Genomic DNA, 26,448 nt, shown 5'->3' with positions numbered 1-26,448 from the left:
TGATAACATCTTGGCAAATGTCCAATTGTCAGTGACATCCAATTACATACCAACTACATGCCATTACAAAACATTTAAACTAAAGTTCGGTGAAGGAGAGTTAAATGCTCTGTGATCATCTCAATCATCTCATACACTGCATTGATACACATCAGGGAGTCATTACAATGACATAGGCCCACTGGTCAAATTTATCGCCTTATCAGCCCAAATAAACACACCTTTCACAAGCAAAGAGACACAAGCAGTAAATAAACACAACACAGATATGGATATACAAAAGCATTCTTTTAATTCTTTTGTTTGACAACACACCTCAGCTGTTTGACATACAATGCTACAATAATGCAGAAAAGTGTGTATGTTATACAGAATATTTACAGAAAGATAGACTAGTATTATGTTGTCTGTATGAAGATAAAGATGATAGACAAACCAACAGAAATTTGTACACCCATTCAGAAATAAAACAAGCATATTACTATTACTTGTACAAAATGTGAAGTGACATCTAGCTAACATAAAAGCATGTTTTTGACCCTCTAAGCCTTGCAGAATTAGCAATAATACAACACTAATCATAAAAGACAAAAAGCAGGTTGAGTTAGTAAATCTATGTCAGTATAGAGGGCACAATGTAAAGATACATCTTTTTGCACATGATTTTCATGCGGAGCTGAGGCAAGATTCTTGAAATAAGGTATAGCGCCCTCTATCATATTTCTTCTGCAATTATCAAAACACAGTTATCATCACATACTGAATTCTGACAAAAAACACACCTTAACCAATGCATTTTTCTGCTTCCCCATTTTAACAAACAGCATTTACAAAACCTTCTTGCAATATACTTGGCACATTTGTGGATCCCTATATGGTTAGTGGATCCAGTGTCTTTTTGGCAGAAGTTTTCCTTAATGCACTTGATTTTTGATAAGAAAACTTTATTTTACAATGTGTGTGCTAAGAAAACTTATCTGCTTTAACAAGATATGTTAAAAATTGACTGCTTGTTATCCATCAGATCAGTAGTCCTCTTGTGGATAGTAACATTAATTAAATAGTGTCAAACAAGCTGAAAGTATACCATGTTTGATCTAAGTCTGATTTTGTTTTCATATGTACCTACTGGTACTTTTCATGTCAATCTCTGTAAAAATCACTTCAATTTACAAAACTACTCATAAATTACTCTATCATTTCTTTGAAGTTTTTGCATCTTGCAATCAATTCATTTTATATAGTTGTAAAATTACATCTGTTTACAATTACTATCTGTAAATCCGAGAAACGATACAGACTTTTGTATCTTTGTTCCACGTTGATGAAACTTAGAAGTCAGGATGTTCCTGACAAGCCATGTTCACTTCAGTGACAGATTCTCAGAGTTTTTGAGGCTGAGATACTCTTTCGATGTTTTTCTGCATTAAATTTGTTAAGAACTACAAAACTTGGTATCCAAATGAGTGTTTCTTTAAATTGGCGATGGGTAAGATGTAAACTAGTGTTCTGTGAAAGCATTAATTATCACCTGGATTTAGTTTCAATGTTTTTAGGAGCAGGAAATCTTTACTGATTTCTAGTTATATGATGAAATTGATTGTTGTTCAACCTTTGTTCTGGGATGTAATTTCATCTATAACTATGAAACTCAATCCGAGTGAATAATCAAGGCTTTCACAATAGTTTTTCAGAAAAAAAATCAATGAAAATGTTGGCACTACTCATCTAACTTAACAAATACTTTTTTCCTTGAGAAGATCTTTATTGCTTCTTCAATTTCCGACAGTCGGTTTTCAATCTCAGCTCTCTTAGACCTTGCACGTACAGTGTCTGCAGTCACAGGTAACCTAGCTAGTTCATTTGTCAGGTCTCTCTCTTCTGCAAAAGACAAAATCAAACAAAAGAGGGAGGTGAGTGAGTTGATTCAACACTTTACAATCAACCACTGATTATTATGTGTGCTAGTTTTTGTTTTACATTGTAATCTTACGGAATCATTGCTTTGATTCATACATTCAATCTTGAACAACTGTATTGAATGTGATAGTAAAATGAATAAATATTCATTTGATGAATTAGTCTGCCAAGTTTGAAACCTGAAAAAACTACCAGTGACAATAAAAGTGATCAATTTAGACTCAATATGAAAACATCCTATTCACAAATATGAGCTAAAAACATTGGAAAGTTTCATTTTGGGATTTCTTATTGATATTAGCAGGTATCTTCACATTGAAATTATTGAGTCAAATACAAAATGTTGTCTCTTTTATAAACTTTTAGAGTAGACTTACATGCTAGAGTGTACAAACTATAATATTCAATGTGACTTTGTCATGCATTTTCCCCACACGGCAATCACACATACTATTCCATCATTGATAAAGCCATCAACATTATCTGTGTTTTTTGTAGTATTGTAATAATTCATTTGACATACATGTTGCATCTTGAACTTTTAATTAGGGTAAAGCAATGATTATAACCTCTGAAACAAACTTACTTTGTCTAAGTACTTCCAGTGTTTCACGTCTCTCCCTTTCTGGCATGACTGTATGACCTGGAGGTAAATCTGGATCTGGAATATTTCTCTTCCTCTCTTCTTCTTCCTTTTCCCACTGTTTTTGTCGTGATCTCAAACTGCACAAGGTGGAAAAAAAGATGAAGATTTTCTTCTGTGCAATATAACTACAGAGATCAATCATTGATGATGTCAAGAGTTTACAAAATTTGTGTCTGTTTCTTTCATACATGTAGAAAACTAAGCTGAGGTTGTAATGTTAGGGACAAAGTCAACATTTCTGTTTTAAAGCAAAACCTGAATATCAAAAATTCATTGCAAAAAAATTTGGTCCATCTTTTTATTTTGATCACAGTAATTGTGAATAGCCTCTTTTCATTGTATTTAGTTCAGTTGTAGACATATCTTATCAACTGCAACAATGCTATACACTATATATTTGACATAGAGTAAATAACGAGTAAATAACTGGTAAGTTACATTGATTATTTTCATCACAGGCAGTGTAGATTAGAATACTTCTTGAGTCTTGAAATGCCATAAATACTTTTCAGAAAATAGACATATACTTCTTAGACAGGGCAAAGGTACCTTTAAAGGGCCAGTATCTCTGAACTTTTAAAGATTTTCTCACTATTTTTGTGTTTAATATCAACTCCAATTTCTTGCTGTACTTATCAGGGCATGTTGAAACACTTAACATTACGCTTGTTAACACAGCGTCTATATGTGTAAAATACACTGTTATTGTTGTACTTGGGCCTCAGCCCAAGTACATTTGTTTTCTTCCGTGGGAAAAAACTCTGTAAGGTATAACCATTCCTGGCTGAGACCAGGGAGGGTAAAATGTCTTGGCTTCATCTTTCTTGGCATAATAAATGGCGTAATGATGTTAACTGAATGGAAGTGCTGCTCTCAGCCAGTCTTGAATAAGTGAGATGTGAATATTAATGCTTCTCTATCTGAGTTTTTGCCACAAAATCTTCTGACTATAATCAAAATGTGCATCGAAATGCAACAATTAATGCACCCTCCGTTTCCTAGGCGATGGCACGACCCTTGCTACACCCACTGGACGAGCCAAAGTGGGAGGGGTAATTTCAGTTTGGTCGAACAAGAGGGCTCGAGACCAGAATTTAACATTTAAACTTGAAACATGTTTAATCGCTGACAAGATGTGGACTAGTGTTAACCGAAGTAAAATTGTGAAAAGGAAAGGTTTTATATCCCGGACACAATGAAAAACATTACGACTGGAAACTGTACCCCCAGTTGAGAATAGTAATGCCCACAGCGATGGAGAACACTTATCCTTGAGCTGAGAAAACCAGACCATCATTTCGAAATAGAGCTGCAGATTCGAGAAGCTCGTTCAAAATAGCTAGGTACACCCCATAAGGGGTGGTTTCGAGTTTTGAGGGCAAATTTCGCCTCCTTCATATAGAAATCGTACGTTTGTTTTTCCAGGAGAACACACCATTTGACACAAAATTTGCATGTAAAGGGGTCGCCAGTAAGCACGTGGTCAAATCTGGCATAAGAAACAATATGAAATGTTGGGTAAAGCCAGTCCAAAATAAACTGATTTGAACTTTTGTGTTTTGTAATTTATACCACTGCAGTAACATTACCTTTTTTTGACAACATCACACAATGTAATACGTTTTGAAACTGAATACTCCGACGTATTCTGTGTCTCCTTTGCTAAAAAATACGGTATGCCGATTACCATGTAAGGAGATGATGACGTCAAGACAGATTTGTAGTGTGTTTGGTCCTGGATGGTGCACGAAGTTTTGTCAAGGTAGCTTGTGTATTTATTTCCTAAATGGGAGAGATTAGGGTCGATCTAAACGAAGGCCGAAGAATGTTATGATCCTCTAAGCGAGCTGAACTCTAACGCGAATGGTTGGATAATTTGGAGGATGTCTAGAATGATTAGTCTCATTAAGATTATTTGGCGGTCAGTATTGAATTTCAACTGCGTCACAAGTTTGCGAAATGAGTATTCCGTCGAACGGTCAACGAACGATATTTTAGAAATCTGGAGACATGGCACATCGCATTTTTATATTAATATTTTATATTTTACAAAAGATGTAAGAAGCAATGATTTTGTCGAAAATTCTGAAAAAGATATAGGAAGATTTGATCGCGAGCACATTTTCACTTGGGGTCAACTAGCTCTGCGTACGATGCTGTGTGTTCCGCTATGGTCAGCTAATCGGCCCGCTCACCACAGCCCTGCAAAGACCCGTATGCGTACGTAGGGTCGGTGACTTCAAATCCATTTTGGGACTTGACGTAAAAAGCCAAATTACTGCCGAAATTCAGCGTTCTTGGGCCCAAGTCGTATCCCAGCCTACCTCAGCTACTCGATCGCTTCCAAAAATGACAGTCTTTTATTCACTTCTCGTAAATAACCGTCGATGTCGGCAACTCTCTCGCTAGCCCTGCGTACGATGCTGTGTGTTAGCTGTAGCACATAGCATCGTACGCAGGGCTAGGGGTCAACATGGGGTCGCAGCCATGTTGCCTCAAAACTTATTTCTATCTGCACTCAAACTCAAAAATGTCGGATATGAACCTGAAAAATCGATGCAATTTTGTCAAACTTCGGCGAAATTTCAGCATATAGACAAAATTTCATCTAGGTAAGGTAAATTTACTGAAATTTGATCGACAAATAATCCTGAGCTTGAACGTGACAGCTCGCCTTCTCCGGGAAGTCAAGTATCCAGCTGCTCACACACAGTTGGCCATATGGCCAGGTTTATGAGATTGTTTTCAAGCGACGGCGGCAGACCGTACGGGGCTCTGGATATGAACCTACCGCCGGTGTAGCTGTAATAACTGTTGCGTTGTTTTTAGTGCCCACGGACGAAGTCCTGGGGGAGTTATAGGTTTGGTCATGTCAGTCCGTCTGTCCGTCCGTTCACGCAGATATCTCAGACATGCCCTGGTCAATTTCTTTCAAACTTTGCACAAGAATAGTACCCAACCCCATACAGATGCACGTCGATTTGTTTCACAATGCGATCGAATTTGGCCGTGTTAGAGGACTTTTTAGTTTACACCTCCATAGACTCCCATGTATAAGGCAGTTCTCCATAGACTTTCATTTATAAGGCCAAGAAAAATAAAAATTTAGTTTCTCATCGTATTCATATTGCCTAAAGGATGCAGTGACACAGTTTTTTGTCCCCACGGATAAAGTCCAGGGGGCTTATAGATTGGGTCATATCCGTCCGTGAGTCCATCAGTGAGTCCATCGGTTCACGCAGATATCTCAGACATTTTGACAAAATATCATGTGACCTTGGTGACCTTTGACCTCAAATATACATTATTGTCCATAACTCAGTAACCACAAGTGCTAAACCTTTCATATTTGGTATGATGGGACACCTTATGACGCCACATATTGTACCTCATTACACTGCATGAAAACGCAATAATACAGATAAATTCACATTAATGAGTCGACTGTATTATTGAATAATACACGTGAATTCACATGAATCTACGTGAATACAGGCTTGCTGAATACAAACTATGTATTCGTGACTGTATTCATCTGTATATGCACTCTTCAGCTAAAATACAGGCAATAATCCATGCAAATACAGTAAGTATTATTGGCTTTTCATGCAGTGTTAATTATGCGCATATCTAATTTTGAGCGAGCCAATAGAGCTAGAGGTCTGATTTTTGGTATATAGGGATAAGTTAACAATATAATTTGTTTGACAAAACGTCACGTGACCTCAGTGACCTTTGACCTCAAATATACATATTTGTCCACAACTCAGTAACCACAAGTGCTACACCCTTCATATTTGGTATGATAGGACACCTTATGACACCATATATTGTACCTCATTAATTATGTGCATATCTTATTTTGAGCGAGCCAATAGAGCTAGAGGTCTGATTTTGGTATATAGGAATAACTTAGCAATACAATTATTATGACAAAATGTGACGTGACCTCAATGACCTTTGACCTCAAATATATATATTTGTCCACAACTCAGTAACCACAAGTGCTACATCCTCATATTTGGTATGATAAGACACCTAACGACACCACATATTGTACCTTATTAATTATATGCATATCTAATTTTGAGCGAGCCAATAGAGCTAGAGGTCTGATTTTTGGTATATAGGAATAACTTAGCAATACAATTATTTTGACAAAATGTCACGTGACCTCAATGACCTTTGACATCAAATATATATATTTGTCCACAACTCAGTAACCACAAGTGCTACACCCTTCATATTTGGTATGATGGGACACCTTATGACACCACATATTTTACCTCATTAATTATTCGCATATCTAATTCTGAGCAAGCCAATAGAGCTGGATGTCCGATTTTGGTATATAGGGATAACTATAGGGTAGAAATCTAAATATGCCCATCTAAATATTAGACATCTACCATCGAGAACAAAAGAAATTTGCTGTAATTTGAATATTTAAGGAGTTTAAGCAATTTCACTATAAATAAAGAACCCCTGCCTCAAACTCCACAAAAGTTGCTAGACATATTTTGCCGTTGTCATGCCATTGCTTCGTTTAATAACCAGTTAATCAATGCCTAATTGACAGGAGGAAATTCAAGACCATATTTGAATAGTAGTACAGTCCTCAAAATTACTCTATCTCGGCCCAAGTACTCATTGCCTTCAGCAATACTGCCTTGTTTACATTTGAATTTAGTCCAGAAAAGAATTCACTTATTTACAATAACAATGCAGTCTACACATGTACAGGCTGAGTTGACAAGCTGAATACTGTGTATCTCAACATGCTTTGGGGAGTAGAACAAGAAACTGTAGTTGACATACAATACAGCAATAGTGAAAAAATCATCAAAATTTACAGTTATTGTGCCTCAAATCCTTTCACCGCCACCACGTTGGTACAGTCTGATTTTTTTCAGTGGAGTGGTAGGACTTACATACAGGCACATTGGGGGTGATACGGTTGAAAATAATATACACTGTCTACTTACTATGAAGGAACTTCTCCCTTCTTGTAAGATTTTTGTGAATCCTCTTTTTTTCTCTTGTATTCTTCTAATGCCGCCGCAGATGGTGATTTCAATGGTTGTACATGCTTTGTTTGTCTGGCATTCAACGCAATGAAATTAACGTTTTCTTTTCTTGGTTTGCTCTGCAAGACACATATGGAAAGTCAACAGAAGGCAAATGGTGTTTCTGTTTTGATTACAGCATAAACTGTACCATTGTGTTCTATTGTTTTCAGTAGATGGTAGTCTTGTCTAGATACCAGCATAGATTCTTAGGATTCAAATTGTCTACGAGTAGCACAGGGATATACTGCTAACCCTTATTCTGCCATGCTTATCACTTATTCATCTGCCGAATTAGTAAAAGTGATATTGAGCCAAACAATACATGGTTTTGCCTATTCGGCAGGGTGTTATAGCATGTAGAGTCAGTAGCAATCACGTTTATGGTGTCTGTTTTCAGGGGTCTTTAAATGCTCAAGTCTTTGTTAAAATGCAACATACGGGACATATTATGCCTGACTGGTTTTCCTGCTGTGATGGTGAAATATGAACTTGGTATTATAAGATTTAAATTATGGACCATTTTATTCTGATAGATGTCAGTACTTGTAGAAAGGAGTGAAACACTTCATTTGCAAAGGATCAAATTAATCAGGATTGTCATGGTCACAATATTTTTATGACAAAAACAGGCACTATGTCTGAAAACTCCCATTTTGAAAGCTGAGGACGACATTGTCTGCAGCTATGTCAACTCCCAATAAAATTCAACTGTCTCCAGAGACTCAAGCATTTACTGTCTAATATTTTCATCAAAGAAACACTTCTATCACCAGGAAACGTAAGTCATTGAATACACATGCCTGACTACACACAGTATGACATATAGCAAATCTTTCATTAGAGCTTAGGGTCACCATGTAGGTCACAACAAATGTTTCATTAGTAGTACCGCATATCAGGTATACAAATTGTAAAATCAAAATTAAAAAATGGAAAAACAAAAACAGAACCAGAATAAACATTGGAAAAAAAGACCTTGATAACAAACCTAGTTATATGATGCTTAACAACAGTCAAACTAGTTGAATAACATGTGTTAAAGTAGTTTGTGCCTCAAATCCAAAAGACCTATACTTTTGCTTAAACTTTCCCTCAGAAAGTTCAACCTATTCCCATTCAAAATTTAGGATCAAAATCAGGAGTCACCCTCTCGCACTTTCTATTACTAGGGAAGCAAATTACCAAATATTCACAGATACTTGATATTCCAAATGACTGTCATAGCTTTGTTAAATCTATTGGGAAAAATTGAATGTTTTACTTTCACAAAAATGAGCAAAGTAAGACTCTATGAGCTTCAAAATGAACACCCACAAGAGGAAGACCAAACGCATACTATAAAACCTTTGAGTCTGAATATCTGCCCCTAAGGTGCAAACTCTAATGTCTTAGACTAAATTTAAAATAAACTCTTTACGTTATACAGATTTGTTAGTAAATTTTTTTGATCTTTGCAAAATAAATAAATAAATACATATATATAAATGAATAAAATGTTTTAATGTGATGAGAATATCTATGCATCTTTATGCAATATGGAAGTGAAAAGTCAGTGATGGTAAAAACTCACTTCTAATGAGTTTACTGTTGGTGTTGATGACCGTCTATTTGACTGAGCAGAGGAAGGTCTTGGAGCTGGACTGAGTGATCTTCCGCGTACACTGACATCGGGAGTACCAGGTCTGCTGTGCGCTCTCAGATAACTTGCTGATTCTGGTCTGGGTGTCGGTGCTGGTTGCTGTCATCAAATTGGACATGGAAAGATGTCAGTATTAAAATTTAAATCAGATTTGATTGGCTTTAACTAGTATCTGTTATGAAAATACAGGGTTTTTGACAAATTCACAACATACATCAGCCAGTCACCTAGCAGAGAAGCGACAGAGAGAAACGCTCTGCCCAATCCCCACTTTCAAAAAAGAGTGGTTCAGTAATCAAGCTAAGTTGTTACAATTTTTCTGACTGCGACCCTCTACACGCTGTGGCGTTCATGAAACACCCACACTCATACATCATTAATGAATTTTCATCTTTTTTTTAAAAAAAGATATCAGAAGGCTAAAAGTTTAGCTTGTACATATAGAACTTTGATGAATGCTATTTTGGTGCAAAGACTGGAAATATTAGAGAGGTTTAGTTCACGTAATAATGTTCCATCAGTAACTAAACTGAACCAAAACTTCACACATCAGCACTGATGTGCATATGCCACTACCTTGCTGTCAGACGTAACATGGAACTAAATCTCTCCAGTAAATGTTAATACTATGAGAAGTATCTTCTTTATCAATATTACTCAAACCACATCTGAGATGTGTATATAGTTGGCTAGAAAGACGTATTTTAGATAATGGCAGTACTCTATCACATTCAGGTTTGAAAGCAATATTACATTAAGCAATACTTGAAAGAAACTTGATTCAGCACAACTTACACTAAGGTGTTCTGATAGTTTGGATTGAACATCTCTGTATTTTTCTGACTGAGGTAACACTTTGACTGGTTCATTGGATTTCCTGTGTACCTCTTCTTTCCTTCTCCTATTCTGTGATTGAATCTGTCGAAGCTTTCTGACATTTTCTCTGGCATAGTCTCTTGACTCTGGTCCTGAAAATCAATACATCTATGATGTCACTCAACTCAGTACACATCCTAAGATTTTAAAAGGGGTTTAAATCTAGAGATATATTCTGAGAATTTTATGTTTTATCATCAAAAGTATGTCAAATAACTGAAACAAGAATACCCAGAAACAATTTTCATTTCATTAGTTCTTCAATTGCTTTTGTGTTGACTACAACTTTTTCTGGAGTCTTATGAAAAGTTTTGTATCAGCCCATTCAGGAGAATGGCAGTAACATATTTTCCTTTTATTTGAACTAGAATTTATATTGAATCAGAAATAACATGAAAATTTAAAAGTCAGCTACCACAACATAATTTAAATAGAAAACTTCAGTGAGATTAATATTGTAACATTATTCTTTTCTTTTGAGTACTGATGAAAGTGTTGAGATCTTTTCATAACACTCTCAGAAAAGACCTATGACTGTATTATGTAATCTCCGCATGTCATCTGACAGGTGTAAACATGCCTGTAAGCGAGAAACACAACATTCAAGCACAGACTGTAGAGAAAATGTTTCTCTAGGGTCTATGATTCAAGGTACGTTCAAATCTTGCAAAATGGATAGATCTATTGTAAGGCATAATGCAACTTTCTTGCACACCATTGATATTTTTCTGTTACAGGTGTAAAACACCATGTGGTTTGAACTGTCCTTTGGACTTTTATGTTGATAGGCCAAGGAAAACTAAAAATTTAAATAATTGGAAACCCCACTGACATTTTGAAACTAACTGTAAATCTGAAGAAATCTGCTTCTCTTATTCACACACTTGACTGGTGACCCCTGATTTATATGCTCAACAGTTTTTAACTGTTTTTTTGAGCAATGGCTTACAATGTCCATGTTCAAAGCACCTGTGACCAAATAAGGAAGTGAGATTAAAATTTGATGATGTTCCACAGCAAATACAAACTGATGCAGCTAAAGCCCGACAAAGGAGGATGCCCACTTACTTTGTCTACTAGACGGTGGTCTGTAGATACCTTGCCCTTCAAGTTGAAGAAGTAATCCGACAGAGCCTTTGTGCTTCTCAGCTATGGCTTCAGCTTCAGGACGAACCCTTGGTTTTGGAGCAGTGTCATTAGACCAGCCATTTCTGGCCTGGTACATAGGATCTGGAGGAATTGGACTTGATAACATTGCACGATTGTCTGCGTATGTACAGCTCCTGTAAAAAGGATGGAAACATAATGTCTGAAATAACATTTTATCGCAAATGATAAACATGTCAATGAAAAAATGAGTCGAGTCTGACTTACACAGTATCACTTATCATATCACTTATCACTGCTCTCTATATCACCATCACTGTATAATCATAGGATACATTGTGAAGATGATTTGTAGGTCAGCTGTACACTTCTCCCTTCGCTCTTTATGATTACAATTTCCTTTCACTGTGAGTCACTGAATGTGACTTTTTAAGCTGCAATGAGCTGCATTTTGAACACAATTCTGAGGCATTTCACAGAGATATGACGATTTCCAGGAAGACTGAACAGCTCTACACGTTCTGGATTTAAGTTCAGTCCTTTAAGAACATGTACATTTGTATTTGTATTTGGTATCAAGATTGTAAATGTGAAAGAATGGCCATCACTTCACTGCACTGCACAACACAACCATGAGTCATTTGGTAGGTTCACACATAGACAGTAGAAGTGGGCTCTACTGTCTATGGTTCACACAAGAATGAACCGTATCATATTGGAATGGACTCAAAGCGTAACTTACCCATCCAATCTAATTTTCTTATTGTTCCCTCCGATTGCGTTACTCATTTTATCGACAGCACCAGTGGAATCGTTTCAAAATGTGACATTCACGACAAACTGACTGACACAGTTTCAAGTCGAAACAAGAATCTCATCCCAAGATACGCGTGCAGTTACATGTTGCCAGATTGACAATATTTGTATCATTGCGTTTCACACTTGGTAACTTACCTGGTTTAAACTTGTCTGTTATGTTCAGCAGAATCAAACGCTGTAAAATTGGCACGAAAATGCCTAAAGAACCATTTTGGGGCCTCAAAATGGAGGAAAACGTCAATGTTGTTACGTTTTCGCAGCAACGACCTGTACGAACGTATGAATACGGTCACATGACAGGGACTCTGCCAATTAAAAAATGTCTACTTCTGAGGCGAACTTGGGGTCAAAGTCTGACCAATGATGGCGCTTGTTTTAGACGTGTTTAAAAGTATTGATGAACGTCATGGCAACAATGATTGTCCACCATTTTGTTGAAGGTTCGAATCTGTAAACCCAAAGCAGCAGTGTTTCGCGGCATTTTCCCAGTATTGCTGTTGTTTTGTGATTCCAGGTTAACGTGGGAAATTCCGCGTGAGATTTTCCAGTATTCCAATGTAGCTTTAGTGACAGTGGTTGATGGTGACTGTTGTCAGTCGTTGGAAACTTGCTATTTTTCTGTGAACTCCCCGTTGTTGTGAAAAGTTTAACGACAGCCCAAAATGTCCCGGGCTACAGTATCGAAATCTCGAGCCGATAAAAACAAGGCCAAAGATGCCGATCGAGCAGGAACACAGTCAGCATCTGTGCCACCAATTAGTAATGATGTCGTGCCAGGAAGATTTACTGAAGGCGACTGGTAAGTTTGTTATGTACATCAATGTTACCATCAGCAGTCAACATGCATTGATTCATAGACCCTCGAGAAAAACGTTTTTCTCGAGGGTCTATGATTGATTCAATGCAATATGGGAGAAGAGATTATGCCACAGACATGAGAAACGAGATATCTATCATGCCTATGGCATACTCATAGTGCATGATTTTACTATTAATTATGGAAAAAATATATAACCTCACTATCGCTTTATTTTAATGGAAATAATCTTCCTGCACTAAAGATATGCATAACCATTTTGGCTTCAGTGTCTAGAGGGGAAACGTGTAACAAGGGAGATAAAATACGAAAGTTCACATGTGACACCTGCTGTGGGTTGATTTTGTGTATATATTTTTGAATCCTTACACCCTATTTTGTAAAAAAGTATTTTATGTGGAATTTGATAAAAAGTCTATGTATTAAAGTGTTGTGTCTATAAAACTGTCAAGTGAAACCTTCCGCTCTCATTCTCCAGGTCACATCTACTTGAAAGAGAAGATGGAGAGGACTTCATTGTTGATGTGGTGGAAGGAATTGTCGAAAAAGCAATGGACAAAATTTATGAAGATTATATTCAAAGACAGTTATTCCCATTTACTATTACACAAGCTAAAGAAAAAATACTTGAGATTATAGAGGTGAGTCAATAGTGGTGTTCGTAGTGTTGTTCCTGACAAAATTAGTTCTTGCTAAAATTATAAACTACTATTCTTTATGTCACTTCGCTCAATTCATACTTGGTCTTTTACAACCATTAACACTTTGTCATACATGCTGATAATAACTGAACAGTGGTCTAAACAGAAATATCATGCATAAATTGCATTTTTTTTAATGTGTGTCAGTTGTAATGAATCCAGAGAAAAATTAGGACATATACATACACTGTATCAACACTATAGTAAAAAAACTAAATCTGTCAGTCTTGTTTAAAACAGTTTAGTATTCAGTTCAACTGCACAACAAATAATTGATTGGCAACATATATGCAAACCCTCACAAAATATCCAAATATTTATCTCATTTATTGTACCCAAGTTCCATCAGTATTTACCATAATATCACAGATTTTAAAGAGAGCTACAATAACTCACTTCCCTCCGCATGAGACAGAGTACAGTTACAGTAGGATGCTGTCCTGATGCAAATTCTGATAATTAATTCTCTATTTATTGATGGGTGTTTTTTCACCAGTGGCGATTCTTAGCAAGGGATGAAGGTGAAGGTGACGTAACTACTGATGTATCCTGGCAAGAAGAAGACGGTAAATATCTATCTTCATGAAACTTTACAGAGTTGCTAGGCATCTCACACTTGATACCTGTATGATTAGTTGCCTTGCTATAATATAAATATGTTTTTAAAAAGTTTGCCATTTAAGTCACAAACTCTTTGCATCATGAAATAATGAAAACTGGCCATAGCTTGTGTTTGCAATGGTAGAGCAGAATTATTTATCGTGCTTAATCTGTATATTCTTATCTATTTCTTTAAAATTCAAGAAATTTGTTATTCTTCATAGCTGACTCCATTTTGACACATTACGGAAGAGCGTTTGCAAATTGTTAGGTATGCAAGGATGTAGAAAATATCTGACAAAAACAAAAACAACCGGCTGTCAGTTAAAATTTGCCAATTGTGAAAATTATTAGGTTAGACAAAAATCAGGAAAATATACGCTTAATGTGCTAACACACTAATTGTAACCGCCTATTTACCACCTGTAACCAAAATTTTCTACATCTCTGGTGTGATTTCTACTTTGATGTAAAATTATGACTAACAAAGTACAATCTTTTTCAAATTTTCAAATTTAGTTATCACTGGTATTGTTTAATATAAATAAAGAGCAGTTAGGCAAGTTAAATGTATTTGTAATCCAAACATTGCTTGATTTTGTTCTAGGTGAGGTTGGACGCTATGAACTTTAACAAGAAATAAATGATTGCAAACAAAAGATTTGTGTACAGTTATTGTTGAGGGCAGTAGTTGCCAGCTGCCGTCCATTGGTGTGTTGTAGTTCAAAAGTTGTCACATATTCAATGCTATAATAAAAACATGATTGTTAGATTCAGTATGTATCTAATTGTACTTTACAGAGCCTATACCAGCTGTGACAGATTCATGGGCTCAGGGATCTGTTCCCAGAACACACATTCCAGTGAGAACACCCACTCCGTCAGAACATGACACAGAAGTCACATCGGTCAGCAACCTATCAAGACCAGGTACTGTCACAGAAGATGACTTGACTACATTCAATGAGACATCAGCAGATGAAGTGCAACCTGAAGAAATGGCTAAACCACAGGTTGAAACTATTCAAGAAGAACAGACTGTGACACCATCACAGGCTGTGACACCATCACAGGCTGTCACACCATCAGAACAACCTGAAGAAGAAGAACATGAGGTTGAACAAAAACCAGAAGAAGGTGCCACGCAAATTCAACCAGAACCTGTAAGTGGCCAGCATTGTCATTCTAGTCTGTATCTACCAAAATTTGTATTGTTTTCTCAGTAGAAAAAACCTAGAAATCTCATGCATGATGCTGTATCAAAATACCGTTACTCATTGAAAGATTGTGAAAAGCTTAGAACTTCATGTACCAGCACTCAGTTAACTGTATTCTATTGAAACTACTATAAAACATTTTGAAGTAGCTGCACGCTTTTGTAGCAAAATTTGAATTTGAATTTAATTAGTTGGTTCTTAATTTAGCTTACAAGACACTTTGACCATTGTTAATATTGGAAAATTTTGAATTAGCCGCGAACCTTTTAGTCTAGATAAATTAGCTATATAGGCATGTTCGCTAAAAGATATATTTTACAGTATATCAGTGTTTCCGTTAACGCAAAATCCTGCGTATTTTACGCAAAATTGTTAGGAAATACGCCAAAAAAATCATGACTGCGTAAACTAATACGCATTGAGAAATGCCGCCCCATGACACGGACGTACTTGGCTCGCACTACATTGCCTGAATGTGGTTCAATGCAGGACAAAAATAGAACATATGCACCTGCTGCAAGTGACATTTATCATGATATTGCAACATTTTAGACTTTAGCAGACCGCAGCACTTTATGCAACATTGTATTTCATCATCACAAAACGTCATGTCAATCAGTTCTGCACAGACAATGGCACTACAGATGCAAAAAGTTCGAGAATCGATCGAGTCTACGTTGTTGGTAACACAATACAGTTAATGGTCATTACGTCGCATGTTATTTGGAAAGTGTTTACGGGTGACCATTTAGACTCTGTCAGGTTGCATTCTTGAGAGGCACCGCTGGACTTTGAACAGTATCTGCTTTTTGTTGGCCCTTTGAAAACACTTTCGTAGTCAGAGGGTATTTTCTTTGAACGTGAACTCATTGTGCTGCTCAACGATCATATACGGACATGCGTCACAGCATGGCAAGCGTTCAGCTACACCTTGAAGCCCTCCAGGTTGTTGTTTTTTTTAATAGAGCATGCGCATTACAGGAAACCCCCAAGTTCTACAGAAAAGACTGCCCAACTCACTTCAGATACTGATTCCTACCGTACGCATTTTGAATACATTTTACGCAAATAAAAACTCAGTTGCGTAAAATCGTACGCAAGTTTTGAAAGTGTAACGGAAACGCTGGTATATTACACCCTCAGATTTGATGTTTATCAGGGATATTCCTAAAATATTAGCAATCCTAGTTTTCTGCACATGATACAGTATTTAATGTTATTACAATGTGTTGGCCACTTTTCAACAGTACCATGCCTACTATACACACCATGATAGCTATTTTCCACAGCAGTTTTCTGCAACCATTGGATAGTAATCAGTGGTGTATATCCAGATCTTGATACTGTGGTTTTAGGATGTCAGCAAACATATTTTTTGGCAATTTTCTGCTGCAAACGTAAAAAGTTTAAGTAGTTCTTTGTGTTTGTTAAATCTCACAGTGTGTAACATGTACTGTCCCTACACTTTAACTCTGAGTCTAGGTTTGTAAATTATTGAGTAGCATGTAAATATGACTTATCAATATAGCAAATTTATCTGTTTTGCAAAAATTCTATCACATGCCATGAAATAAGATACATGAAGTCATAATTTCGTATTCTTTGAAGAGTTTTAGCAATCACAGTTCTTAAAAGGTTAACTGATGACACAGCAAAAAGATGTCTTAATTAAATTGAAGTATCTTTTATCTGTGTTTCATGTTTATAGCCTAAAGAGACCAAGAAAAAGAGAAAATTCAAATACAAACCATATCGAGGACCGATCAAGTCAGCTGGGCTGAAACAGATGACAAAGACTTTGGAAGAGACGGAGAGAGAGATGCTAGAAGCTGAATTCATGGCACAGCTTGAGAAAATAGAAACTGAAGAAACAACAGAACCATATGAACTCCTTCAGATGCCATCATCATGCCATTCAATACTCAAGGTAAAGATGGGAGAAAATGGCTTTAAGATGGTATCAGCATTAAAGATGCTTGCTGAAGTTTCTGTCAAAATTAAAAAGATTTGAAGGTTGCAATGCAAATGTTGGTACTGAGGAGTTCACTGATATTTGAAATTCAAAATGGCTGCCATCCCAGTGTTTACTGCATAGGTAAAAATTAAACTTTTAATGGTAGAAACCTTATATACTCCAAGAACTTTAAATGAATCCACCCAAGTGGTGCATTAGAAAAGTATTGTAAAAAATTTGAGAGTCGGAATATCTTTTTCCCATTAATTTAATACAACAATAGCATTCATCATCTTTGAAATTGATACTCCCTATAAAGATTTTGTTATCAGTAAAACTTTAACAGTTAAGAGAAACCATTCACTCCAAGGCCAGCATGTATTTGTTCGTCTATTTTCTTAAAAAGTCGAGGAACTTTAATGAAGTACTGATATCTTTACGTTGTAGGCACAAGCTGGAAGACCACCAGGTAATAAAGATGTGACTTATGATGAGAAAGGTAATGTGGTAGCTGTTATGAAAATGGACCCTGAAAGACTACCATCCCATAGGTGAGAAATACTGAAATATAACACAAATAACTTTGGATTCCACTGCTGCAGCTTTACTTTATCCACTGAAGGTTAGAGCTGAAGGTTTCAAGTAGGGTAGCAGCTGCCTTGAGTGATTTAACATCAAGAAAATGCCAATAAAATAGAAATAAAAAAAATCTATGATGCTCACACTACACATTTACTTTGAAATTTGGTGAAAGCTTATTAAATCAATTATGTGTTATCTAATGTACACAATAAACCACATACACGTGGTAGGTGTGATCATCTCTTGTTATTTATCTTGAATTTAGTGATTTGTAATAATGTTGAGCATTTTATTACAGACTTTTATGCATTTCTGTTTCAAGTTTTTGATAAAGGTGTTTGACTATCTAAATATGATCATTTTGATTTATGTTATTTTAGGATAAAAACTCAGTTCAGTATTGTAGACCCAGCCGTAGAAGCAGCCCATGCAAGACTGATTGCCATGAGAACAGGCAGATACAGAATGTCTCAGGCTACTAAGTCTAAAATGACAACAAGAACTGGAACCACAGTTGACCAAAGTAAGTACATACAGATAAATCTGATAGATAGAGACTGATAGTGACATTGGAGTGTGTAGATAGACACAGAATCAGACAGAGAGAGAGAGAGAGAGAGAGAGAGAGAGAGAGAGAGAGAGAGAGAGAGAGAGAGAGAGAGGGGAGGGAAGGGGAAGGGGAGATTATCAGAATTCCACACTCCAATGGCATAAGATAGAATGTCTCACACTAGGTTGGAAATTTCTACCTTTGTTGATTGATAGATATAAATTTCTAAATGAGAATAATATACTCCATGTCAGCCCATTGATGGATGTATGGGGTTATGTTTCTCTCATCCCTTTAATACCTGTGAAAATTGCACTTATATACTGTAATTTTCAGTGGGAAATAAGAAAGTACATCACTTACCTGTAGTATATAGTTCAAACTTACAGAATTCACCATCCTGTTAAGCAGTTGATATGCAGACCATGCACAGACATAAATGCAGGGAATAGCTAGTTTACCGTTTATTTCACAGATATGATAATACAGAGTGTCAGACCAAATCAATTCCACACTGGTTTTATCACACTTCCAACATAACGGGGATGTGAGATAAGATTATTGACAGAACACTCAGCTCTGTCAGATGATTTGATGTATTAAACCGACCTATTTTGATACTTTAGATAGTTTAGAAGACAAGGTTTGTAGTGTATCAGGGAAACACATATCGTTAAGAATGTCTGGTTTACTGCCATACATAGAGCACATAGTCTACCTTGAAAGATGAGTCAATATTGGTGTACTTTCATCAGTTTCGTTTATTTTGATGCTCTATTCATTGTAATATAGATAGCATGTGTACACTCCGTATGTGCAATTTTGAATTATTTCAACATAAAATTATGAGAGGAACATGAAAAGGAAAATCAATGAATTATCACTTGTTGTTTGTACCAAATTTCCTAGTTCTCTATCTCTTACAAGCTTGCTGGTTTCCTGAAAGTCAACATTCACACAGTCTATGCAGAGACACGTAGCTGGTAAATAACCAGCCATATGGTCATTTATATTGATTCAATCATCATAAAAAATATATTGAATAGATTCCAACACGGAATTTGTTGTGAAATCTGGTCTCTCTAATCCTCATCAACGCTCTGGCATATACCATATGGTAGATTTGAAACCAAGCGGAAATCAAGTGACCTATTCCTTTTTTCTATCAACTTACAGCTATTAAAACTAATGCAGCAACAACACATAGTGTGATGACGGTAGAAACCTTTCCAACCCAAAACATTAGCAATGTGATAGATACAGCAATCACACCGCTTCCTCCACCAATGGTAAGTTACAAACATTGCCTCCTCCAACAGACTGCTGGTGTATACCCTATATTAAAGCTACATTAATGCTTTGATCTACAATTTTGATTTCTGCGTGTCCTTATCATGGCTTTACCAATTTCTTCCCATTGTCTTCAGCACAGGAAAAAATTTACTTCAATTTTCTTAGAAGCTTTTGTTCTGTTGTTAGGGTTTTTAAAAATTCTTCCTTGATGTGAAGATTTACTGAACTAATAGTTTTGCCAAGTTTTGTGTGCATAAGTAAAACGTAAGCAAATCTCTGTCACAGTAATTTTGCCTCTATAGGATTGCTGTGATACTTTGATAATGAAATATTAATACAAAAGTGTAGAATATGTCATTATTCACATTCATTGCCAGCTACTCAGTGAGTTTAGTCACACCACAAACCTTTTATATGGTAGCATAACATGTACTCCCCTGAGGGCAAAGGCGTTTTGATAAAACATTTCTGTCAAATGTTGTCAGCTCCTTTGCACCCAAGTAACAAAGTCATTAATGGTTTCTTATTGGAGATATGTACTTATTTTGTGTATTATATCTTTCTACAGCTTGACTCCATGGAACTTGCCCCCGGTGTCCTAGTTAAAGAAGGCAACCGTGTGAGAAGGGGACCCAAACTGAAACCAAGACAGGAAGATTTGGTATCATCAGCTACAATAAAGTCTCTTCGTCCTCTGCCTGGTGATCTACAACAACGTATTCAAGTGTCAGATATTTTGAATGGACAGACCCCAATACTCAGACCCATCCCAGCAACCGATCCTATCCCTCCTATATCATCACAAAGCTTTGTGAAAACAAATTGAAACAAAACATACCCTGTAAAAAGTAGATTTTTGCACTAATATACTGTCTATTAAAAAATGTTTCAGCTCAACGAAGAGATGCTTGGCTATGTAAGTGTCTTTTCCACAATTGTATATAGTTCCCTCTGTCCAGTGCTTTGGTAATATTCTCAATTCTTATTCCTTAATTTCATGATCTGTAAATTTGACCATTCCAATTTTCTTCGAGCCTTAACATTCCCTTGTAAATTTTACATACATTTTTGAAAAGATGCAGTATTGTAATAAAAATGTGTAATGAACAACAAAGTGTATGTAATTATTGTAGTTTATTCACAGTGAAGGAAGTTCAGTGAATAGAAAATCATCATACCGGTCCACCCCAGTGTTGCTATTAGTAATTATAAAAATATTAATTTAATTTGAATATGAATATTATTGGATATTTGAAGTTTAGATAAATGAGCATTCTTGTAAGTAAAAGACTATTGTTTTACTTGGGAATAAGAAAGATATGATGTGATGCACAGACTCAGTACGCCCAAGAGATCACATGATGGTGGTTCAAACAAACCCATATGTACTAACGTGTACAGAAATACACATAGATGTATACATGTATTTCTATGCGTGTTTATGCATGTGTTTGTCTCTACCATGGTCCATTCAAATTCTGGGTTATACCTATAACCAATCTATTCAAACTCTAATACATTTATTAAGGTTAAGCGTCTGTAGCTTTAATTTTTTATGCTTTTTTCAAATATTTTGTTTTTAATATGGTAAGTTCTCAATCTGGATTGAACACACAACATATGGCAGTCAGTAACCTAGCGGAGCCATGGTATCTTTTTTCACTCTCCAAAGCATGTTGAAATACACTGTGTTGAGCTTGTCAACTCTGCCTGTACATGTGTAGACTGCATTTCTATTTTTGATAAGTGAATTTGGTCTGAACTGGAATTCAAATACAAATGTGGATAAGATATTGAATGTTTCAATATGCTTTTGGGAGCATAATAAAAACTTGCCATTGACATACAAAACAAGAAAATTTATGAAAAAATCACCAAAAGTTACAACAGCTGATGTCCTTTTAAATTGACATCCTGTCCATTTAACAAATTTTAAAGAGTCTGTTTATAAATATTAAATTTTCACTCTAAAATTTTTGGTACCAGCGACAGGGGAGTTTAGCAACATTCAACTGATGAAATCATCATAGGTTCTGAACACAGACGTCTCTTAACTTCCATTCAACACACACACTGTGTCCAAGCAAGACAACCAAACCAAATATACACATAGCATTTGCTGAATACAGTGAAGAGCCAAATGCCTGAAAGTAAACACTGCACACAGTGATTCAAGTTGTCTCCAATACAATCAGTGTGATAGCTGGAACTGCAGTCTAGACGGTGTAATACAATAAGAAAATCAGCATTCTGTGGGACTGATTTAGTCCAAAATAAAGTGAAATAAAAAAATAAAACACATTGACTGTCTAATAGATGGTAGGTGTGTTATGGTGTCAGCCAGATATTGGTCATTCCATCCCTTCGCAAAAGTCTGAATGTATTGCAGAAATTAATTGAGCAACAGTACTTTCAGTACTTTGTTATCAGAAAATAATTATTCTGTAATTCTTAAAATCCTGGATTTTGTCTACAAAAAGAGTTTACTTGTGAGAACTTTAACATTAGGTCCCCATAAGCAGCAGTCAAGAAAAGTATTGAAAGCATTTAGGATCTATTCTAGTACAAGATTTCAATGAATGTCTCTTTTAAATACAGTCAAACCTGTCATAGTGGTCACCCTTACAGAGCGGTCACCTCTCTATAGTGGTCACTTTGTGGCAGTCCCGTGGCATTTTACATTTTAAAGGCCCTCTACAGAACAGCCACGTCTCTTATGTGGTCAGTGGTCACATGGAATTGCTCCATTTTGGTACAAAACCTGTATATAATGGTCAATATATCTGACTCTCAATGACCTCTATCAAAAAATGCTCAGACTGGCAAGCACGAAATAAGTCTACTTTTACAGATTTTACATTCTGCATTACAAGCTTTCAGAAACTAAATAGCTGTTCTATGTTTTTTAACAGATTTATGTTATGGAATTTTATAATTGCTTTTATCTTTCCCTTAAATTAACCACTTAGCGCACCACCTACACAGAAAGTAATGCCACACCCACCCTCTATAGAAAGGCCACCTCCATATAGTGGTCACTTTTTCTTGGTCCATTGAGTGACCACTATACACAGGTTTGACTGTATGTAAGTATTGATTTCTATATAAATGTGCTTTCTAAAGATAGTAATTAAGGCATGATGGAGAATATTGACAGATTTCAAACATTTTATCACAGAGAGGTATGTGTCAAACCTGCATAATTGCCTTGCATGATATGGCAGAGATCAGTGTCATTACCAGAACTATGACTGGTATTTTTATCTTTGTCATATCAATGATTTGCAAATAATTGCTCTCTGATTATTTGACTTAATCAATTTGAACTTGACTGAGAAATAGTAATTTCATTGATATTGTTTCTTCAACTTTCTGCCCGGTGCAAGCCTAGAATCAAGCACAGAGTTTTAGGACTCTGAGACCAAATGCTTGATTGCAGACTGCAATTTATAATGTCCTACAACACGTCACATACAAACCATTCAATACAAAGCTTCACTATATGTCTGTCTAATCGTGAGAAACGGTGAGTGACGACTTAAAACTATTCAAAATAACATACAGGTATTCAGTGATTTCATGCCAAAGTCTTCTTTAGTTTAAGGTTTTTTAGAGGGTCTGTGATTTGACAGTCACAAAACAAAGAATAAAATGTCCCGACCCATTGTAATTATAGCAAAAAAATTACATAATGCTCTACATTCGTCACATAATGTAAGAAAAAAAGATTTTCGTGATAAATATGTTCCATTAAATTCTTACTATGGTGTTCCCAATAAGTGGCTATTGTACAACCTACACAATGTACAATAAATTGTATCACTATACAATTAATATACTTTAAAATGATTATATTAGAATGTTTAAAAAACAGACTGTATTTTACAGTCACTGAAACTGAATATCGCTGTTGTGGTTATAGTGTCATACCGAAGTAATGAAAACAACTAAAGAAAGGCAATTGCACAATCATCACTTTTTCAAATGTCAAACTGATCAAACTTTATATTTTTTGCCGAAATCATGCGAGATCACTTGAAACACCCTGCGGTAATCATATTAAAATCACAGGCACGTGACACCGCCGTAGTTGACAGCGCTTTTAGTGTAGTACTACACAAAGGGAGCTGTCATTACTTACGGCCTTGGGGTCGAGGAATTTCATCGGAAACTCCGACACTTCGAGGTACCCCCCCCCCCCCCAACCATGATGAAATTGAGTAACCTCCCCTATCTAACTCAGAAACTTTGACTGACCCCTTTGAAAAATTAACTACCACGTACTACATCTTTTTGTAAAATTTACAAAAATACAGCAATTATACTACCTTTCAAATCCTGATATACCCTACTAGAATATCATCGGTTATCTCATGATGGTTGAAGGTGAACCAACAAAATGAAATTTTAAGTGACGACAAAATACAGATATAAATTCCCAGGCTATGTACCAGTATCCAACCATATATTTGTATCATGACAGGTTTTTCACTAGCAAATATCTCACTGGGCAGAATTTGAAAGTACATGGAGAGAGCATGAGAGGCTAAGGGTAAAATTGCCTGGGGTGTTCCCTATCTTGCGTGAAAAAATTTGAGACTAATGTGTGCAATGCCGGGTACATACAGTCCTGTGCAATCTGAGAGGTGTTTTCAATTTGTTCTTTTACTAGTAAAACTGTTAGAACACCCCAATGGGAGAGCACGAGAGGGGGGTGCCCCCTCTGGCTTCAAAAATTTTGAGAAATTGATGTGTGCAATGGTGCAATCTGAGAGGTGTTTTGTTTATTTCGCTCAAAAAATTCAGTGAGTAAACCCCCTTCTTTCTCTCCACATTTTTAGCAACCCTCCCTCGAAGTTTTTAATTTTTTGAGTGACCCCACCCTAACAATCTTCCGGACCCCCCAGGCCGTAAATAATGACAGCTCCCTTAAGGCACTGTCAACTACGGCTGTGCCTGTGATTAAAATCACAGTTTTAATTTGTCCATCACAGCAGAATCGACTGAGGCCAATAGCAAAAGGGTAACAGCTGCTTACTTCAACATCAACAGTATTGAAGATGAAACACACTTTTTATTAGTCTGTCAGAAATACAAAGTCCAAAGAAAGAACTTTTTAAGTAAAATCAATTTCCCAAACGATACAACTGAAAATCAGCTTATTTCTCTACCAACAAAATCAAGAGTGATCTTTTAATGAACAACTTGCAGATTACATTTTTACTTTATATAAACAAAGAAATACCTTATTATTAGAATATTATACTGTATTACTTTATCTTTATTGGAGAAAAAATTGAACTATAATATTTTTGTATCACACTTTTATTGCCACAAATGTGATGTAAATCCTATATTTACAAGCAAGCAATAAAGTAGTATTATTATCATTATTATTATAGTCTTACTTCTCCCACCCTCCCTCCTGTTCTGTCACTGATTAATGCCCCTGCCGCCCCCCCCCCCCCCCCCCCCCCCCCCCCCCCCCCCCCCCTTCCAGCCGAATGACCTTTGATGGTTGGCGGTGAATAGCCCAATTGCTAAGTGGTTATATTTTTCTCTCTGTGTTAGGGGGTCCTGAAGGCTACAGAGGAAAAAACATGTCGACGTACACGGTCGTTCGAGTTACCTTGGCGCTTTGCCTATTATTTGTAGGCAGTAGTTCAGATAGAACTATTAGACTGGCCCAAGTGGTAAGTACAGCCATGGGAGAATGATCATTTGGTGGTAGATAATGTCCTAGCTTTCGTAGGTTTGCCACAGATACCGAGCGACAAACCAACCACCGTGTGTACGCGAACCCCGTGGCGGCACTGAGCGTAGTGCATACCAGGACAGTGCAGTACAGTGTATCGGTGTTTCAATGTTTGTACGCCAAGGCCGACTGTTTGGGCACCCTTCTGGATAAACTGAATTCATTGTTTTGCGTGCAGTATGAGACAATAATTGTGAGCCCTAAAGTAGCTCTATAGTTAATGTTTGTAAGAATGGGAATCCACTCACGACTTTGCCCAATCTCTTGTACTTGAACTTAGTGCACAAGATAACTCGTGATATTTTACTAAAATGAATTGTGTCAATATACTAGTACATATAGATGAAGTCGATTGTATTTCATAATTTTCATGTTGTTTCCTGCACTGGTCGATGAGCGATGCCTCAGCATCTGACAGTGAAATGTTACGCGTATGGCGAAATATGTTCAGATAGTGCAGCATACATTTGAAACGGATCATTAATTTTATAGCAAATGATATAACTTGAACAGTTCAAATACATTATTATGTGGTCATTTCACAAAGTTCACCTGGCTGTCAATTTGTATCTGCTACCTATTATTATTAACCATATGGTATAGTTCTCGATGATTTACAATGAACACCATGTAATCCTGTTATCTTTGATGATAAAAAATCCTTCATTTTTTGTGTTTGTTTGTTTTTGGGGGTTTTTTTTTGGGGGGAGAGGTATAATCTTAATAGACAGGGGATTGTAAGATACTTTTTGCCATCAACATCAACGTCTTGTCTGGTTTATTTCAATACGACAGCAATGGAACTGCCAATAGTGTTTTTTCATCCCTATTTTAGATAAATTTTGTCATAAAAAGTTGAATTATTTCTCACAAAAAATGATAAAATTTACCTTAATCAGTTTA

General features: G+C 36.3%; 3 protein-coding genes across 13 annotated transcripts in view; 2 read left to right on the top strand and 1 right to left on the bottom strand.

Annotated features, from left to right (window-relative positions):
- Window positions 1-269: 269 nt before the first annotated feature.
- LOC139123158 (enkurin domain-containing protein 1-like) lies at window positions 270-12,380 on the bottom strand. 2 transcript variants are annotated; one of them, XM_070689226.1, is made up of 7 exons: window positions 12,212-12,380; window positions 11,219-11,433; window positions 10,070-10,242; window positions 9,206-9,373; window positions 7,552-7,712; window positions 2,507-2,643; window positions 270-1,881 (listed from the first exon to the last, which is right to left on the bottom strand). In XM_070689226.1, the coding sequence occupies exons 2-7, from the start codon at window positions 11,403-11,405 to the stop codon at window positions 1,721-1,723; spliced, it is 987 nt and encodes a 328-aa protein (XP_070545327.1). In that variant the 5' UTR covers window positions 11,406-11,433; window positions 12,212-12,380; the 3' UTR covers window positions 270-1,720. The 2 variants fall into 2 exon arrangements, with proteins under 2 accessions (XP_070545327.1, XP_070545326.1); XM_070689225.1 differs by lacking the exon at window positions 12,212-12,380 and adding an exon at window positions 12,000-12,152.
- A 92-nt stretch (window positions 12,381-12,472) lies between these two features.
- LOC139123157 (uncharacterized protein C2orf81 homolog) lies at window positions 12,473-20,904 on the top strand. Its single transcript, XM_070689223.1, has 9 exons — window positions 12,473-12,875; window positions 13,372-13,534; window positions 14,091-14,160; window positions 14,996-15,357; window positions 17,120-17,338; window positions 17,813-17,916; window positions 18,328-18,470; window positions 19,674-19,786; window positions 20,359-20,904. The coding sequence occupies exons 1-9, from the start codon at window positions 12,739-12,741 to the stop codon at window positions 20,614-20,616; spliced, it is 1,569 nt and encodes a 522-aa protein (XP_070545324.1). The 5' UTR covers window positions 12,473-12,738; the 3' UTR covers window positions 20,617-20,904.
- A 4,447-nt stretch (window positions 20,905-25,351) lies between these two features.
- Window positions 25,352-26,448, top strand: part of LOC139123156 (prostatic acid phosphatase-like) — a 50,976-nt gene continuing 49,879 nt past the window's right edge. For all 10 annotated transcript variants that reach the window (XR_011549613.1, XR_011549612.1, XM_070689218.1 and 7 more), the window contains exon 1: window positions 25,352-25,483. Coding sequence is in view for 8 of the 10 variants with exons in the window: in XM_070689218.1 (XP_070545319.1) it covers window positions 25,391-25,483 (93 nt within the window). In the remaining 2 variants the exon portion in view is untranslated. The remainder of the gene's footprint in view (window positions 25,484-26,448) is intronic.

Source organism: Ptychodera flava, chromosome 22 (genome assembly GCF_041260155.1).
Source record: "Ptychodera flava strain L36383 chromosome 22, AS_Pfla_20210202, whole genome shotgun sequence".
Taxonomy (NCBI): domain Eukaryota; kingdom Metazoa; phylum Hemichordata; class Enteropneusta; family Ptychoderidae; genus Ptychodera; species Ptychodera flava.
Note: the sequence above shows the minus strand (reverse complement) of the source record. Positions and strands in the feature narration are given on the sequence as shown.

Excerpts from the sequence above, each read along its gene's own strand:
- LOC139123158 (XM_070689225.1), bottom strand. The coding sequence starts at position 12,046 with ATGAGTAACGCAATCGGAGGGAACAATAAGAAAATTAGATTGGATGG. Across the intron at positions 11,434-11,999 it reads AAGAAAATTAGATTGGATGG|GAGCTGTACATACGCAGACA; the intron begins GTAAGTTACGCT and ends TCCTTTTTACAG. Across the intron at positions 7,713-9,205 it reads CAACAGTAAACTCATTAGAA|AGCAAACCAAGAAAAGAAAA; the intron begins GTGAGTTTTTAC and ends TGTGTCTTGCAG.
- LOC139123157 (XM_070689223.1), top strand. The coding sequence starts at position 12,739 with ATGTCCCGGGCTACAGTATCGAAATCTCGAGCCGATAAAAACAAGGCC. Across the intron at positions 14,161-14,995 it reads ATCCTGGCAAGAAGAAGACG|AGCCTATACCAGCTGTGACA; the intron begins GTAAATATCTAT and ends TGTACTTTACAG. Across the intron at positions 17,339-17,812 it reads CATGCCATTCAATACTCAAG|GCACAAGCTGGAAGACCACC; the intron begins GTAAAGATGGGA and ends TTTACGTTGTAG.